The sequence below is a fragment of the Ambystoma mexicanum genome, chromosome 3p (assembly GCF_040938575.1).
Source record: "Ambystoma mexicanum isolate Mex_15411 chromosome 3p, UKY_AmexF1_1, whole genome shotgun sequence".
Classification (NCBI taxonomy): domain Eukaryota; kingdom Metazoa; phylum Chordata; class Amphibia; order Caudata; family Ambystomatidae; genus Ambystoma; species Ambystoma mexicanum.
Window position 1 is genome coordinate 866,011,202 of NC_090925.1, and position 19,870 is coordinate 866,031,071.

Genomic DNA, 19,870 nt, shown 5'->3' on the forward strand with positions numbered 1-19,870 from the left:
TAACAAACACCCAATGAACTTCAATGTATTTGGACGTAATATTACGTACATTGTTTGTTACATCCTTCATTCCACACATTAGGTCTGTTACCAATGATGGGAAGAGAATGTTGAACTTCAGCAATCTTATCATCCTGCCTCATTTTTGTCACAATGTTTTTTCATGTCAAAGAATCAATGTGTGGCTGCTCTGTTGTTCATGAGTTGCTGTTGATGGAATTTTGACCTACAATTGAATCAGTAGATTCTTGAAGCCCTAGTTCATCGTGGTGGAGCGCATTACAGGTTGATCAGTCAATGCAGATTTATGTTGAGTTGAGCCTTTAATTACCCAATTATCGAGATTGACTGTAGCCTGTTGTTGTAATAACAAATGGGTGCCGAGATAGAACAGAATGAAGACTGCGTAGCGGGGGTTCAAGCTAGTTTTCTTTGTTCCAGGTATAACAATTGGTGAAGATGGAGGGTCTCTAGTGAGATCCTGCAGCGCCCACCGCCACGGCTGAACACAACCAACTGGCACCCGTGGAACACAGATTTATGAATATGTTCCCTACTTTGTAAAAATGACATCAGTATGTGACATCGCACAGCAGAACAACTCGGACAGCAGTAAAGCACTCGCCACACCTGTCTTTTTCTCTCTTTCCTAGCACACTTGGGCTGATGTATGATACTATTATTACTCTCAATAAGCTAAAATGAGCAGTGCTTTCAATTAACACACAGCTAGTGTTTTGATTATTCCCAATTTTACAGGGACAATGTCCCCTCCCCCACCACCCCATTTCTGTTTCTTTGTTGCCTCCCAAAGTGATTTTATTTTTAGTTTGACCGTTCCTATTTTCTTTCTTTCACTGATGGGTCATGATCGATGTTGTGTAAATGAGCTTTCATCAGTGATATTATGATCAGCTTCCAAAAACATGGACATAGTTAACTCAGTAGGGGTAATTTGAGCACCTTGTGGGTTGTTGGGAGATTGATCCCACTGTTGGATCTTGCTTTCCATCTAGTGAGGTGCCAACTAAGTTGTCAGCACAAAATGCACATAACACGCCACTCTCATTGTTTCTATCTGCGCAGTTCATATTGGTTATTCACATCTTGTTTCCCTGGCTCGACATACTACAGTTGCACCCACGATAGAAATGTAAGATGTGGTGTTGGCAATTTCGTTGTGAGTTTTGTTTTGCTCTTGCTTTGTTTTGCTTAAGGTACGACACATATTTATAATAATGTTATAAACTTAACAGAGTGGCATGCATGCTATGTGACAGATCAGGTTTGCTCGGTTTAGAGATAATGTAACTATTCTTTGTGCTTTCCAAGTGTAACAATACAGGTGTGTCACTCAGATCTATTATGGTAATATGATTAGTATTTCATAGTTGTGGAGCTTCATATGGAGATATTTAATTCTTACTAGAATCGAATCCTTCATCAGTTGGTAACATTGACGGGAGCCCCTGATGTTGCAAGCTATAACCTGGCTTAAAAGACTTATTGTCCGTAGCGGTAGACGCGGGACTTTGATGTATCACAACATCAGTATTGCAAGTAACAACCTTATTAACACGTTGAATTGCCATAGTAGTTTAATATGCAGTGATTTTACCCTTCTCCATTACTTGAGTATTATCCGCCAAGATTGGAGTTTTTTCGGTGTTAGAGGGATCAATCATCTTGCTTCTAAGATTGTATGCCATGTATTCAAGGTAAAAACTACAAGTTGACTTGCAAAAAGTAGTGCTTAGCACGCACCAGTGCAACCGTCATCAACTGCAGCCAGTTGCATTCCATGCCAATAGGGTTCTTAAAATAAAAGTAGGCTTAGCAACAGAAACAGCCCGGACAGTAACAAAACTCCTTTTAGTTGCCTGCAACTGCACTTGGCAATTTATGTAATCATTACAACAATTGTTTGGCTCCCGTTCATATAGTCTGGTTATTTGTGTTGTTAGGGAGAATTCTCATAAATGTGCTAATTCCCTTCACCTTAGAGACCCCCAGCAAATTTTCTGGATTTTGAGCACTTGGTTTATTTACTTGGAGAGAGTGTGACCCTCTTTCCCACTCGCATGTGTTTTGAAATGTGTTTTCCTCTTGTTTCTTTTGGTTATGGAGTCTAACCAACCCCCTAGGCATCATCTTTTCATTTTGTGTCACACAGCACCCTCAGTGCAGTGGCACAGGGAAACCTTTTCAGGCTTTCCCAAGGTTTAAATACCTTCTGGGATAAACTTTTTCCCAGAGTAAGTAAAATGAAATTGACTTTACTAGTCTTAAATTCGGAGACCCAGCACACCCTACCTTACAATAGAGTGCTGGAGGGGTTACTTGTTATCCCCTGTGTCTAGATACTCATGTAGCAGTCAAATGCTACCCTTTCCTCTCAGAATGGCTGGTGGCAATGGTTTTACAACAAACGACCATGATTTTTCCCGACCGCAAACACCGGTAGTGTTAAATCGCAGGAGCCATGTTTTTTGAGATGGCGTCTGAGCCCCCTCTGTAAAAACAGGTCCCGGTGGTCTCTTTTTCACCATTTCTTTGTGGAAAAGTCCATCTAGAGTTTTGCTCTGCATGCCAAACCATGTTTGGTCTCTTTGTTAATTCGCCTTTGGCGGGCTTCAGGAGTGAAGACCGCCTCTGGCGCTCGAGTGTCTGGGTGGGCAGGAAGTGAGGGAGGAGCCCAAAACTCCTTGTGCTTAGTCTCCTAGAAGACCCAAATGCACTTTGTGGTGATTGGCTGGCTGACTGTCCGGCAAGGACAGCCACGCTCCTGGGTGAGTGACAGCGAGGCTGGAATGAATGGAAGAGAACCTTATAAAAGGGGAGTCTCTGTGCTTGGAAGGCAGAGTCGACCACTGGAATGAAAGAACTGAAGACGAGCTTGAAGATGACACCTGCTGCAACTACTGGACTTGGTTTGTCCGGTGAAGTCCTGCTGCTGGTCCGAAACGCCAAGTACACCTCGACAGAAAAGCCCCCACAAGGACGACTTCTCCCTTTTGAGTTGGTGGGACCAATAAACTCGACAGTAAGCAACCTGGATACCAATCTCGGAGCTGGTTCCATTTTCCTCAGAGTGCTGCAGGAATCCGTATAACCAGGGAGAGGTACAACAGTTTGTGTGCTTTACTCAGCCATCGGAATTGAAGATTTGCCAAGTGCCAGCTTTTTGACCAGTCCCAGTGCAGTGCATGAGTCCCCCGATGTCCTTCCTCTTGTCCCCACGACGGAGGCCCAGGAACAGCGAGATCTGCAAGAACAGAAGTCACCAGCTGGATCTTTTTCTTCATTGCAAGTTACTGTGTAAATAAGACTGGGTACTTGCCTCTCGCAGTGAAAGTGCTTGAAAGTTTTGCAAATCGCAGGCTTAATCAGCTTGTGGCCCAACATATATGATTTCTTTTTTTACAAACTACTTCTGAGAACTTTGGCAGAGACTTTACCGTTTACTTACCAGAACCGTTTTATCCTATCCGATTCTTGGTTCATAGACTTTGGCCTAGCCTATTGAATTGAATTGACTCTTCTGGTGAACTCAAAGTATATGCACTGTCTAAGAATAATTGTAACCTTTCATGTTCTAATAATCTTTGCCTTTTACTCCTCTTGAAAAGTATTCTGAAATAGTGTTGAAGTATATTTGTGTGATTATATTGCCTCCGTTTTATGAATGTTTTATAACTGACAGATAAATTAATGTATTTATCAAAGAAACCTTTATTGTATGAGTTTACTTGAGCATTTGTGATTGTAGACCTCTGTGTAACCTCATTACTGCTCACATTCCCCTCTTGAGATAAGTCTGGCTGCTCTGCTCCGCTACCAAAACTGTGTAGTACAGACTTATACCAAAGGTTGGTTTTGCTTACACCTGTAGTCCTAGTTGTGTGTAGTGGTCCCAAAGGGTACTGCATACAAACTTTGCCTAACGTGTGTCTCTTGCCGAGGTCTGTGCAAATAATGTGCTCATAGTCCAATAATATTGATCTGGGTGGTAATGTGACTGTTTTAGAGATCTTTGTCTAACCTGAAGGTTACGTGTTATATTACTTTTAGGATAGCTCCGTGGTTTAATATGCTTGCTGCTGAGAAATGCTGGCAAGTTGCGGATCGATTGTTTAAATCCCAGCTTCTCACCCTAGAAAGGTTGATTAAGCGAGGATCTATTCTTTGATTAATTGGGTTACATGCTTTAAAAGCACACGTTTTTCTGATGGAATGCCAGTCTCTGCTGAGTCCTGAAGTTGTTCCATATATACTGTAGATCTTATTTTTGAGGTACAATGAAGTGTGTGTGTGTGTGTGTGTGTGTGTGTGATGCGATGCACATTTTTTAGTTCATGTGAGGGGGGGGAAATAACCTGTATTGAAACTCTGGTGCTATATCACTAAACTGGGTTTACCTTCTCCTGCACTAAGAAAACAGCTTTTTGTCCATCACCTGCCATATATAGTGGCGTTGAAGCACTGCAGGAAGTATGGCCCTTTGGCAGACCATGGTCTGAAAAGAGGAACCATGCAATGCATGCAACTGATCTTATAGTTTAAGAACTGTATGGAAATGTCTACTGTGGAGACATTCAAAGCTGAAGAGTGGATCGGGAAGAGGCACATACTGTATTGAGGATTATAGACTATGTGCAGCGGGCCAATCTTTTTTGTGGTAGCTGTTAATCTATGATGCGCAGCACTGAAAGAAGAAAGTGGGCGGGATGAGAAGTTTATGAACCGTTAGGGCAACCGTGTATCGTTGAGGGCTTTGCTATACTTTATATCATTTGGTAGAGACTATGTGATAGCTGGACCACATTTTTCGTGGGACTCTGCATGCTCTAGGGCGCAGTGTTACATGCAGTGTACGTGCACACTGATTGATCTGTGGTCGCATGCAATAGATATTGGAGCCAATCTCTTACCTTGAACCAGCTGTGCTGTGCAGCACACCTTACCTGAGAGCCCTTTTTCACTTCAAGCTCCGGTATCAGTCTCCCATTGCTTGGGGCATCCCATACTCGGAAATGTTAAAAGTTCATTGAAGGTTGCCCCCAACTGCTTGCTGCTACTTACTTTGTTCATATTGCCTCCATCCACCCTGTACTAATGGCTGCAATCCATTGCTGAATGACCCTGCTTTGCTTTCGGTGCCCTACTTTTGTCTTACTGCGATCTGGCTGCATTTCACCCATTCAGTAAACGACTTCTCCACTGGTTCATAGTGATAGTTTCGACAGTCAAAGTTTTGACATACCAAAGTTCCGACACAAAAGCATCGGGGGGGGGGGGGGGGGGGGGGGTTTCAAATGCATTTTTTTTTTTTTTTTTTTTATAAATGCGGGGTTCCTCGCCCCAGCAATCCGCCACCCCCCCCCCACTTCCGATTTCTTTTTAAAACTTTTTTTTCTACATGAAACAAAAAAAACGGCATAAAAAAAAATGCATTCAAAACTTTATTCAAAACTTTGTATTCGGAACCTTTGTATGTAGAAACTTTTTTTTTTCTAAAGTATGACTGGACGCCTCTCCACTGCTGGCTCTTGCTGTCTCTGGTTGTGTGCCCTTCTGGCTGGTGCTTCCAGCTACAGACTTGCCCCAGACTCCTCCCCATTCATGTGTGATGTCTCTTTGTCCTCACCTGGCTGATTTCCTAATGTGTTTTTTGTTTGCCTCATAGGTATCACACTACATCATTAACAGCGTGCCGGGTAGACTGAAGATTGGAGACCAGGAATTTGATGGCCTTCCATCTCTGCTGGAGTTCTATAAAATTCACTATCTGGACACTACTACCCTCATAGAGCCTGTCTCTAGAAGCCTGCCCCCGCGTGGGGGCCCTGGGGTGCCCCTGCGCCCGCCTTCTGAAGGAGATGATGGGGGCGAGTGGGTCAGGACTCTGTATGACTTTGCTGGCAATGATGAGGAAGATCTTCCGTTCAAAAAGGGAGAGGTGCTGAAGGTCCTGGCCAAGCCTGAGGAGCAATGGTGGACGGCGCAGCGGGCAGATGGCCGAATGGGCATGATCCCTGTGCCCTATGTGCAGGTCTGCAAACCCCAAGCTCTGCCCAAAGGCACCCTGCTGGGTCCTTACGCCCAGCCCAACGTTAACCCGCTGCCCAGTCTACAGAATGGGCCTGTTGCAGCCAGGGCCACCCAGCGAAGAGTACCCAACGCTTATGATAAGACGGCCCTAGCCTTTGAGGTGCGTACTTGGACTATAGAATGGTGAAGTGCTCAAGCATATTTATTTCCACAGCCTGCCTCCTTCATTTATAAAAAAAAAAAAAAAAAGAAAGTCCACTGATATCTTCAACAGTCTCATCTTCTAAGTGGTGCCACTATTTGTTTGTTTGATGCATGTTTTTAGGGCTAAGCGACCACTTTTGTGTACACCTGAAAATTCCAACATAGCAAGAACATCTCCGGACTTTGTGGAAGGATATCTAAACGTAACCACTTCCCTTTCTTTGAATTTGTCATGTTCCCATTTGTTTATCGACCCCCGCCCCCATAGGAATTATTTCTGTTTAAAGCATTACTGTGATAAGAACATCTATTGGCCTCTCTTTCTGTCCACTTCTAACCTAGCACTCCATCTCAAAACCCACTTTAGATACTGAATGACTGAGCGGAACACCGCCGCCTTCTAGAAGAAGATCCACACTGTATGCACAGCTCTTTTTGAGAACCCTGAAGCACATTTAATACATCAGACATACTGTTACCCACCTCTTGAAATAACAGGAGTACCTTGCTTACAGCTACCCAGAGGACTCTGTAAGGAAGGCATGGTATCAAAAGTAAGACACACAAGTGATCACAGTTCAAGGGTGTTTATTGAACTTCAACTTGGTTTGAAAAAACACCTATCTAATCCTAAATCTACAGATGGGAGTAAGCTACGACCATCAAATAATAACGTAGTCTTAGTGTTGTCAAAATAAAAGGGCCTATACTAATAAACATGATGCCAATCCTTGAATACAAATGGTGTGGGAAACCATGTTATGCAAAAGAAGTGTTCAAGAAATGATATTTTGGGATATTTGCGTCGTTTGCTTCCCTTCCCCACGTTTTCAGCACGGGACAAGGCGGCACAATCTAGCTTAGCACAGTCTCTGGCTTCTCTAACATGAGGATGAAGTTCAAATCTCAGTATCAAGGCCTTCAAGTTTCTTTGCCATTCAAAGTCTCTTATTTCAGAGGGCCTGATATGACAAACAAAAAAACATATTTTCTGCTCAGGATTCTCATGTACAACTTCTTGGGTGATTTTCGATTCACCCCTGGTCCCCCTCTGCCAGGCTCAGACCCACTTTAACACAAAATGTTATGTTATTTGGCATTTATATAGCGTTCTATATATCATTGGTATGACCTCAAAGCGCTGGTAGGTTGAACGCCCTCGGGAACTGTAGTTCTGGTCAGCAGAGAGAGAGAGTGTCGTAGGGTGCATGGGTGCACCAGATAAGTGTGCAGCTGGTGTAGTTGGTAGCTGCGTTTTAGCGTTTAGGTGTGGTGCTGGAGATGTCAGTTGGATGTGTGCAGTCTGGGGGTAGACCTCCAGATTGGGCTCTGGCTGCTTTAGGCCTGAAGGACGCATATGTGAGCAACTATGCCGGAATGTGCTCGGCTCGCTGTGTTTTATTAGGGTGGGGAGGTGTTGATGAGGTCGTATTCCTATTTGGGCAGCTAGGCCGAATTAATCAGGGGTATAGCTGTGTTCTAGTTGAGTGATGGTGTATATTATAGAGTAAGAGATGTGATGGTTATCTTTAGAGCGCCCGAGACCAGGCACTTGAACAGGATGGTGGGAACATAGTGACAGACAGACACTTGGAGACAGCGGGCAATACAGGAATATGGGGGGGGGGGTTACAGATATATAGCAACAGCATTGGGAACATGGGGGCGGGGTGCACAGTGATACGTGTGGGGGGAATTCCATCGAATTACGCTATTTCCAGGATTTTGCTTGACCTGTCGCAGGACCACTTCGATTCACATTTATTTGGCCACTTTCAAATGATCTCCCTCCACCGGGCTCGGATAAAATGTATCTACTTTAGTTACTCCTCCGCTGGATACCTTACAGAGACCTTTGATTGAGCACCCACGCCGTGCCGGACCACACTGTCAAAGGTATTATAGCTTGCTTTTAAAATTCAATCACTCATCAGCAGTTCAACTTGATCACGTGCGCTTTAAAGATGTTCGTTCCAGTGCTCGCCATACAATGTTGCTGCTTGTAACATTGGCTTCAACACAGACTATTCTTGTATCGGTCTCCTCAACTCAACGGCTGTGTTGATCTCACCGACGCTACCTTGCTCTTGGAGCCAAGAACAGTACCACGGTGGCTGGCGATTCTCCCTGCTTTGATTATTGACATGGGAGGGCTCTGGCTATCTCCGACACACAATGCAGGATTCTTCAGCCTGTTTTCCTGGTCTTATGTTTTCTTATCTCGAGGAACCATGAAAGTACTGGTTCCTTGATGAAGAGGTCAAGGGTACTTCCCTCCTTGTAATACCTTTCTGTTTCAACATTTATTTATTTTTTTCACTCGTTAAACTGCTATCTTGGAACTGCTGTTTCCTCATGTGTTTCGCCTTGCTCGGTGTGCTCTTGTTCGCCGCCTTTATCTGTGTGGGTAAGTGTAAGTCTGGTGTGCGTGATTGTCGATAATTGCCTGACCATGGATTGGAAATGTCAGGCATACGGCTCAGGTGTTAGTCGGGCTGTCGGTAAGAAAGTGTTTGTGTTGTAAAATATGGGGGGGGGGCGGGTGTTCCAAAATATCCTACCGGGTAGGATGGGGTCAAGGTTTTACAAGGAAGGGGATACTGCGTCTCACCATCCGGTGGTGTCCCACTCCCTGAAGATCCCTCACCCAGCACTGGTCCACACCCAGGAACTGGATCCAAAATCGATATCCGTGTCCTGGCCACCTGGGCACAGGTTTACGCGAAAAGCAGAAGCCGGATAAAGACTGTCAAGTGAAGAGGAAAGAGTAGACGCAGCGTCCTCTGCAGTCAAAGTGACAAAAGATTAATACGACAGAAGAACAGAACAAAAAGAGGAAATAAAGAGGAATATTAAAATTGTGCAAGGCGCGTTGAAAATAAGAGAGAAGCAGGAGAAGGAACAATAACGGGGGACGTAGGGAAGATTGAGACAGAAAGGAGATGGTGATCGGAGACATAAACCAGAAGTGAAGCGACAGAGGAGATAGAAAGTGGAGAGGTAAAGATGCGATCTAAGCAGGAACCAGATATGAGACAGGAGTAAGAGGAGTAAGAAAATAGTATTGAGAGCATACTATTCCTCTAGAGCTGTATCCGAAAAATCAAGGCACAAGAGGGTGCAGAACGGTTATCTTTTAGTCTATTGATGTAAACATCAGACACATGGAGCAGAATAACTGCCTTTTGTTGGGAAAGCCGACCTGTCCGTCTAACAAGCGATGTCTTTTCTGTCAAACCTCTGTACCCCCCTGCCCGCCATATCCTTACCATTTTGAATCTCTTGCTACCTTCATAGCAGCTTTGGGGTTTCTCTGAAGGTTGCATGTGGCATACACAATAGATGCAGGAAATGCATGTAGCTTTAAGGACTCCTTGGTGCCCTACCTACATCCTGCTTTCCAGTAAAAGGTTAGATGGTGCGCTGGTGACTGTAATTTACTGATGCCATGCTGATGTCATTCCAATGCTCTGGAGTCAGGTTTGCACTCTATACCATTAAAAATATACATATGGTGCTGCTGGCGTTCGCTAAACGCCCCCCCCCCCCCCCCAGGTTGTGTTGGTCTCATGAGACTTCTTAACCAGGGGTTCTCTTATCTCAATTGTCTCATGCTTAAAATGATTCTCCATTAGCTGTACTGTGCCTTGATTATTATCAGCAGCAGAGATGTTAATTTGACCTGCACGACAAACTACTACCTGAGCCAGCTTGGGACCAGGTCAGTCCTCGTGTTTACTTACACTAACATTTGGTGTGGTTGATATTTGGGTTCAGAAACTTAGGAAATTGGAACTGTTGCTTCAGACACCACTTGCTGGATAGGGTCAAGCTTGTAAATCAAAGGAATGCTACAGTGGCTTATTTGCTGGCCCAACCACGATGTCTAGCCAAAGAGATTTGAGGGCTTGGAGTAGCCACTTTATATGTGTGGGGGTCTTCTCTGGGCCTCACCCTGCCACATGGTCACCATTTCCCTTTCTTATGGATAGCTGAAACGTCTCTGCTGTAAGTTCTGCCTCTCGTCCAAAGCCAGATTCTTTGTGCTCTGTACCTCTCTGACTGGAGGGGATTAAGGGCGTTCTGGGGTAGAGCAGGTAGGGCAACCACTACCAATTCCTCATCTGTCCTAAATTGGCCTCCGCACACCAGGAAGAAGTTATCCTAGTTTAGGTGAGGTTCCATCTTGCTAACAAGGGCATTAGGTGGGATCTACGTTCACAGTAGGCCTCTTATGGAGCTCTCAGAATTCCTTCTTTTCGGTTTTGTAAACCGCTTGGCAATGTCTTCAATTCTCCAAGGCTAGTCTAGACCTGTGTTTGAAGACTGGACCATTACTTTGTTTTATTTTAAAAAAAAAAAAAAATATATATATATATATAATTTTTTTTTTTAATATTTCCTTGTGTTCTGGACACCTGCATGATCTGTTAATGTGGCTCTGCACTCAGTTTTCTGTCCCAGGGAACTGTCCTGTTGCTGTCTCAGAGATTATCTCGGCAGTGGTGCCTACTCAATGACTGGCAGGGCATTAGTTTCCTGCTTGGTTGACCCCTTCTTGGTGAGTTTAACGGTAACCATCTCATTACCAGTGGAGTAGTAGCTATTGTAGGTCAAAGTATCATGTCTTGATTGTTGGATATCTGGACAAGTTCTAATTGTTGTGCATATTGTGTGTGGTTGGTAAACCATTTTTTTTTTTTAATTCAGTTTTATTTTCAAAGAAAACAGGGAGCATTTTATAATCAACAACTCTGGCCACATGAGCACTACAAGGAAGCCCTAATTCCCTGATGTATTCTCTCCCTTCCCCCCTACCCCCCCCCGCCCCCCCACCCTTGCCTCGGGACGCAGGCTGTGCTTGTCCGTAGTGCGCCTCTTTTGGGTAGCTCCAACCAGGCTGAGGAAAGTTGATAACAAACCGACTCCCCTCGTTCAAGGGCAATATGTTCTGTACTGGGGGGGGGGGGGGGGGGGTTTGGACCGGGTCTGGAGCCCGTGTGAACTTCAGATCGCTTCCTCTGTGTTAACAAACGCTTCCATGAATTGTAGCCAATCAGTCTCTATCTGTGCACTAGAGCCCTGTATCGCTGCCGTAAGTCTTCCATAAAATAGATGTCCTTGGCCACTGCCACCCATTCTCTGCTTGTAGGCAGAGCAGCCCTCTTCCATGTTCTAGTCCTAGCAGCTCTGGCTGCCAGTAGTAGTGAGTGTGTCAGGTCTGGGAGATTTTCCCAGTGTTCATCTCTTTGCTGCAGCCCAAATATCAAAAGGACTGGGACTTGTGGATAAACCACCCTCTCCCACCTCCTCCAGCCAGCTGAGCACCTCTGACCAGTAGGTTTGAACTTTATGGCATGACCACCACATGTGCCTATAATTGGCTTTTTCCCCACAGCCGTGCTAACACACGGGGACAACGTCAGGGAACATCCTGGAGAGTCTGATTGGGTCATACCACCACAAGTTTGATGGCGTGCATCTTATACTGGCATGAGATAGATGTCTTGAATGCCCTGCTACAGAGTCGTCCCCAGAGACTATCCCCGATTCCACAGCCTAGGTCCCTCTCCCATTTTCTCGCTGTTCCCTCCCGGGGGTCATGAGTGCTCCATAGAGGAGGGAGATGAGCCCCTTCATTTCTACATGGGTATCTAGGATTTTCTCGACGGGGGTGAGCTTTCTTTGTATGCATGGCTTTAGTTTTGGCTTCATTAAGACTCCCTTGAGTCGTAGGTATAGGAGGGGGGAGAGTGCGCCAATTCCCAGCGCCTCCTTGAGCTCCTGGATGCTTATGAAGGTGTCCTCCCTCACCAGTTGGCCGACCCTACAGAGTCCTGCGTCGAACCAAGACTGGTAATGTTCATGGCCTGGGATTTCTTCTAACACTGGCGTGGACCAGATGTGACACAGTGGGAAGGGCCATGTGGTCGCCTTTTCTCTACTGCCCTTCCCTGCTAGCGCTTTCCACATTGTACCTAGTCTTGGGTGGTCCCTTATTCTTTTTGGAAGATTTTTCAATGGGACCCATAACCATTCCCCTACTGCGACTGGTTGCAAGAGGAAATTTTCGAGGTAGACCCATTGTTTGTTAGGGTCCTCCCTGAGGTGGGGGGGGGGGCTAGTGCTCTTAGTTGGGCCACCCTGTGGTAGGTCCACAGATCTGGGAGGGCAACCCCCTCCTCTTTCTTTGGGGCGGGTGAGGGTCTAATAGCCTATTCTGGGTCTTTGGCCTTGCCATATGAATTTCAATATACGCTTTTTGGCCTCTGAGGTAATTTTCTGGGGCCTCAAGTGGGAGCGTCTGAAACACATAAAGCACCCTGGGGAGAAGGTTCATCTTTATGGCGTTTTTTCTCCCCATCCAGGATATTTGCCCCTTTCCCCAGCCCTCCATGTCCTTGAATAAGTTATCAAAGTGGGGGGAAGTTTGCCTGACTCAGGTCCTCGTTGGGTCTAACAATGTTCATCCCCAGGTATTTGATCTCCTCCGTGCAGATCTGGAGGCCCAGTGGAATAAATTCCTCCAAATTTCTGTCTGTGTCAGGTGCAAAGGGAAAGATCGTAGATTTGCATATATTTACCCTGAAGCCTGAAAACCTTCGAACTGGTCAATCACCTGCAGTGCGGCTGGGATTGAGCTGGTGGGCTCCCTCAGGTGTTGCTGGATGTCGTCTGCGTAAAGGCCAAGCTTAAAGGTACGGTCTCCCACATCAATACCCCGTACTCTCGGGGAACCTCTGAGGTATTCCGTGAGTATTTCCATAGTCATGGCAAACGGGAGTGGGAAAAGGGGGCAGCCCTGCCTCGTCCTTCTTTGAAGAATAAAGACACGTGACAAGCGCCCATTCACCGTAACTCTAGCTGATGAGCTCATGTAAAGGGCCCTGTTAATAAGTAAATGACCACACTTCACTGCAATCCTTGTCTTTAGTGAGGATTTATTTAGCTAGTTCATCCAAGAGAAAGGCCCCCAGCTGTGGGCTGTCCTCCTGCTCTCAATCCTCTCTCTGCTGCTCGAATCTGGAACCTTGCTTAATCATAACAACAAAGATTCTTTGGTAACTAGGTTACATGGCAGCAGCTGAAATGATGTAAGTATAAACACAATGATGTAAGTCTAAACACCTCCTAACACCTCCCTTCCTTTTACCAAAATATAAGTGTTTGCCTAAAATAGATAAACAATTTCATTGAAAATCAACACTTCATTATTTACATAGTATCTGATACACCGCTATGTGGAGGAATAAGTAAAATGCAGTAAATACTGTGCAGTGCAGTTACAAGGTGTTGTTTACCTTTTTGCAAATTGCTATCCTCTCCTTGTTCCAGACCCCACCTCCTTTAACAAGAACCGAAGATCCCAAATCTTTAACAACTTGTTTGGGCTGGGAAAATATGGATGCGCCTTTGCGCACCTTGGTGGGAAGTTTGATCTTGATCCAATCACCTTCCTCAATACTGAATTCTCTACAAGCATTTTTCCTGTCATATTGCTCCTTGGATCTTACCCCTGATTCAAATATCTTCTCTCTCACTCCCTCCAGATCTATTCCTACAAATTTTGACCTTCCCATCCAGCCTGGACACATGTGTGAGTTAGGTTTCCTCCCTCTTAATAATTCAAATGGAGATACACCCGTAACACTGTGCAGTGCTAGTCTATATTGGAATGTTCTCTCCATTATGGTCCTGACCCAGTCACCTCCTGTGGCTACCGCAATTCTAATGGCATCCATGAGTGTACGGTTGAAACGTTCTACGCACCCATTGGTCTGGGGGGTGATATAATGAGGTAGTTACTTGTTCTATGCCATGGTTACTCAAAAACTCTCTAAATTCCTTGGAAACCAATTGGGTGCCATTATCTGATAAACACTTCCTGGGGAATCCCTCTCTCCAAAATAACTGCTCCAAGCATTTAATGATGCTACTGCTGGATATATCTCTTAGTGTAAATATTTCAGGCCACTTGGATAATAAATCTATGACAACCAATACATAGGTGTCTCTCCCACCACTGATATTGAAAGGACCTAGTAAGTCTAAAGCAACCTCATCCCAGGGAACCGTGGATGGCTTCCTAACAGTCATGGGTACTTTCTGAATTCTGAGACCCTTATTACCTTAAATGCAATCGCAGCAATTGTTGACCACTTCTTCAGTGTCTTTGTCAAGATTGGGCCACCGAAATTCTGCTCTAACTAAGCCTTTGGTTCTAGGCAGTCCCAAATGCCCAACATGAGCTAGCTCAATTATTAATTTTCTCATTTTGATAGGTACAACCATCTGATGTCCCCTATGTAAATATCCTTTATCAATCCAGAGTTCTTCCTTAACTTTGGCAAACCCACCTAAATCACCAAGATAATTTCTTATTCTGTTCTGCGTCACCAATGTTAAAACTCTCTGGTACAATTCATCCTCAGAACATGCATTGTCCCACTCCTCTTTCTTTACTGACTCGTGAACTTGAAATATTTCAACACCTTTCTCACGAGTCAGAGAAAACTCCTCAGACACAATTTCTCTCACTACTGATCTAGATAGGGCATCAGCAACTACGTTGGTTTCACCACTAACGTGAAGCATGTCATATTGCAGGCCTTGTAGGGACGTCACCCACTTCATGATGCGTCTGAAAACTCCCTCCAGACCACCTTTGGTAAATATTCCTATAAGGGGTTTATGGTCAGTACATACTGTGAATTCTCTGCCCCACAGATATCTCTTGAATTTTTCCACTCCCCAGACACAAGCCAATGCTTCCTTTTCTACCACTGAGTATCTGTTCTCAGGTCCTTTGAGAGATCTAGATGCAAATGCTATGGTGTGTAATCCCTCCTGATCTTCCTGCATTAGGACTGCCCCAATACCATAGTCACTAGCATCCACAAATAGTAATGAATGTCTACTTTCTTCAAACGTTTTCAAAATGGGTGCATTAACTATGGCATCTTTAATCTTACCAAACTCTTCCTCACATGATTCATTCCACTTGAACGTAACACCTTTACGAGTCAACATCCTCATATTCCTTGACAAATTTGACAACCCTCTAACGAACTTGCCATAAAATTCAACCAAACCTAGAAAAGACAGTATGTCTGCTTTGGATTTTGGTGCTTCCATCTTGCGAATGGCTTCTATGGCCTTTTCTTTGGGTTTGATCCCTTCACCTGTAATTTCATGACCTAGGTATTCAACTTTGTCAGTTTTAAATATGCATTTCTCTAACAATACTGTAAGACCAGCCTCTTTGAATATGTTCAACACTCTCTAACCTTTTATCATGTTCTGCTTCATTTTTCCCACATACTAGCACATCATCCTGGTAGCACATGACACCTCTCTCTCCTCCCAGTAATCTGTACATGACGTTCTGAAATACACTAGCTGCTGAAATCGATCGAAATGGCATTCTTATACATCTGAAAAGGCCAATAGGGGTAATGAACGCTGTGAGATCTCTAGAATCAGGGTGTAATTCTACTTGGTGATGTGCAGATTTGAGGTCAATAAGGGAAAATACTTTGGAACCAGACACACCTGCCAATAAATCATCTATTCTGGGTAAAGGAAATTTGTCAGCCACTACATTTTTATTCAGGTGTCTAAGGTCTATGCATATCCGCAGAGATCCATTGCCCTTTCTCACTATTACAATAGGACTAACCCACTCTGAGGAATCAATTCTCTCTATCACTCCTTCACTTTCCATTTTTTTCAATTCACTCTCTACATCTTTTCTCAGGGCCAAGGGAATGGTCCGCAATTTGGCAACTTTGGGAATAGCATCTCTTTTCAAACGAATTTTGTGCACAAATCCCTTCAAGCACCCTAACATAGTGACACTCATTTGCCCTCTGGCCCCTTCCATAACAGTGCTCGAGACCGATTTTCCACCAGAATTTTCACCCTCCACAGTCAACACCTGTTCTGGGTGGCTTGCTTCAAGTCTTATCTTGAGCTCTGCCTGATCACTCCAGGACAACAGCTCTCCACCTCTGTTGGCCACATGGACAGTCCCTATCGCCTTCCTGTCTTTGAATTAGAGCTCGGCTTTAAAGCACCCTAAAATTTCTGTGGGCACATCTCCATAAGCATTTGCTCTGACTACATTCTCCCACAATGTACAACATCCAAATTTCTCCTTCCACGCTTGCACACTTATCAAAGTATAATCTGCTCCACTGTCCATGAGCATTGATACTGGCACCCCTCCAACTAACACAGTTGCATATGGTTTCTTTTTCCTGACCTTCCCATCAATGGCATTGACAGAAAAAATAACTTCCCTACCAGCATCATCAATTGATATAAATTCTTGATCTGCATTGACTTCATGTATTTGACCTGAGGCAGTATAAAAATTCCTACAGCATCTAGCCATGTGTCCCCTGACCCCACATTCATTACATACAATGTGTGTTGCAAAACATTCTTTGTCAGATGCTTTGTGAGATAGACTCCCACATCTGAAACACCTCCTAGTTGATGCACCTCTAGGATAACCAGAGTCCCTGCCACCCCTGAATGTAACATTCTCACTGGGCGACCCTCTGGTAGATGATCCTTGTCCCCATGCTCTGGTAGAGGGACCTTGGCGACCCTCAGGTCTCCTACCCATTTGCCAAGGGCGACGCGAAGTTGCCGCATCTCTCTGCATCACTCTCGAAACCTTGTGTATGGCAGCTTCATTGTCATCTGTTTTGGGCTTATCTTGAGATGTATTATCCAACTGAAGCATTTGTATACATTTGTCTGTGTGTTCTATCATTTTCGCTATCTCAATTGCTCTATCAAGAGAAGGATTTCTTTCCTTCCATAACTCCTTCCTGATGTTATCGTTAGAACACTTAATCATGAGTTGATCCCTGACATGCTCATCTCGACAATGGTCAAATCTACATTTAATGGCTAAGCCTCTGAGAGCAGTTACAAATTCCTCAATACTCTCTCCAGTTTTCTGAGCTCTCGTAGCAAATTTGTACCTTTCAAGAATTATATTCTCTTCAACACAGTAGTGTTTGTCTAATTTTGCTAATGTTTTCTCATATGGCCCCCCCATCAGGAATGTCTGGAGGTTCTGGTAGTTTTTTGACCACTTCCTGCCTTGCGGCGCCTAAACAGTGAAATAGGAGCGCCTCTTTGCGCTCATTGGAGAAGTTGGGTCCAAATGCTGCCAGTGCATATTTTTGAAATCCCTCCTTCCAGTCTATCCAACGCACTCTAGGCTCATCTGGTGTAGGAAGGAAGAAAACTGGGGCTGGGACATTTGCCATGCTGTGAATTAAAGAATGTCACGCCCAGACAACAAACCCTGCACAGCCACAATGTCACTCAACTGTACTTAATTTTACAAGGTGTGCACCCACCAGGTAGATTCCTGTGTGATCCACCGTTCCAGGTCCGGCGTCCAACTGCACAACCAGTTGCTGTGTGTCAAAGTACTCGACAGTCTCGTTTGTTCGAAACGTATTATTGACACGACGTAAAAATGGCCGCCACGTTTCCACGGCCCTTTGGTCTACTTGCGTGCTGACGTGACCCCAGGCTGCAACATTCCAAGAGTTCCTCGCTCGCTTGGTCGACTATTCGTTCACCTGACAGCCGGGTTCCATTCAAAGATAAACAACTGCAAGCCGCAGCCGTGTGTGTAACGGCAAGACAGTGAGTAATCAAGGCAATGGCAATCCAAATAGTGAGTGACCTCAGGTGGGACCTCTGCTGGTGTTGTCAGCGCAGTCTCTCGTAGTTGCAAATCACAAACCACAAATCAACCTCCTCAGTATTCGTGCTCTGCTCCAGGATTCCTTCGTGGTTCACTTCACTCCCAGGCACTGACTTCTTCCTCAGAATTCGTACTCCGCTCCAGGATACACCTTATTGGTTTATTCCGCTCCAGGAGAATGGCCGTGTTTCTCGCCTGCTTTTACACATGTAGTGTGCCGCTCCGTCCGGTTGCATCCACACTGTAATCAATATTGCTGCTGCTGGGGGCCTTTTCTCCTTGGCCCAGTCCTCGTCGCCAATGTTAATAAGTAAATGACCACACTTCACTGCAATCCTTGTCTTTAGTGAGGATTTATTTAGCTAGTTCATCCAAGAGAAAGGCCCCCAGCTGTGGGCTGTCCTCCTGCTCTCAATCCTCTCTCTGCTGCTCCAATCTGGAACCCTTGCTTAATCATAACAACAAAGATTCTTTGGTAACTAGGTTACATGGCAGCAGCTGAAATGATGTAAGTATAAACACAATGATGTAAGTCTAAACACCTCCTAACAGGCCCTTCATAGCTTGCCGGATCCCTTCTCCAAAGCCCAGTTTTTTGAGTACTCCATGAAGGAACCGAACCCCCAATCCACTCGGTCGAACGTCTTCTCGGCGTTGATGGCCACCAAGACCGGGTTATCCCCCTTTGGTGCTGCCTCTCTCATAAGATTATTAAACTTTTATTTTTGCTGGCAGTGGTAGATGACATACACACACATTAGGCCGATTATGAGATAACAGTGCAAGACAAATGTAATACATGGGGATGTACATAGGTAGCGAGGGATGACCCCCAAGATGAGGAAAGCAAAACAGTGTTGCAGAGAATTCAGTACATAACAGTGGAGACCTAGGGAGAACCGACACCGGAGGAGGGGACATCAAGACCGTTAAGATAACTGTTGAAGGCAGTCCAAATGCTTTTTGGCCGGGAACGGAATGGGAGAGTAGCAATATAATCTTCCTCACAGTTTCGGGACCAGGTCAGTAGATTCAGCCATTTCTGAAAGGTGGGAGGAGCAGCACATTTCCAATTTTGAAGGATACATTTTTTGGCTATTATACAATATATATTCAAGAGTTTGGCCTCCCCTCTGACCCCTTCTTCACCCCACACTCCGAACAACACCCCCATCGGGTCAGGCTCAATCGTCACATCGCAAATTTCGGACAGTGTTTTAAAGATCTCATCCCAGAATGGGGCAAGTTGGGGGCAGTCCCAAAACATGTGGAGATGGCCAGCGTCTTCCGCTCCGCAGCGGGGGCAGAGCCGCATCTCGGAGCGGGCAAACTTGGAGAGTCTACGCGGGGTATAGTATAGCCTATTCAGCAACTTGTATTGTATTGTGCGGTATCGGAAATTCAGGGATACCTTGCCGGTATGGGAACACAATTTACCCCACAGATGGTCTGTAATGTCAACCCCCAGTTCAGAGGCCCAGTCGTCCCGAGCCCGTAAGGGCGGTGGTGTGGCAGCTGTGAGTTGGAGTTTATATAGCGATGAAACTACCCCTCGAGCCCCACCGGAGTTGGCGATATAGGCAACAGCGGGATGGTCGGGGGGTTCGTTAGGGAACACAGGCCAAGCGGTCCGGAACGCTGCTCGGAGTCTGTAGTATTGCAGCAGTTCCAGCGGTGTACCAGAGTGGGATGGCTTCCAAGTCTGTGGTGTTATAAACACCCCATCCGGATAGAAGTCAGTTAGGGCCAGGTATCCTAGGGACCGCCAGTGACTCGCCAGGGCTATGTCATTCGTGGGTTCCAACCCGGGGAGCTGCCAGGCGGGGAGCCACTTATAGTATGGGTGTTCCGCGGAGCCTGCAGCAAACAACCGCCCCC

At 45.3% G+C, this 19,870-nt stretch overlaps 1 protein-coding gene across 1 annotated transcript in view; it reads left to right on the plus strand.

Annotated features, from left to right (window-relative positions):
• Window positions 1-19,870, plus strand: part of LOC138581022 (adapter molecule crk-like) — a 63,756-nt gene that overhangs the window by 19,705 nt on the left and 24,181 nt on the right. The window contains exon 2 of the mRNA XM_069652035.1: window positions 5,687-6,211. Coding sequence (XP_069508136.1) covers window positions 5,687-6,211 — 525 coding nt within the window. The remainder of the gene's footprint in view (window positions 1-5,686; window positions 6,212-19,870) is intronic.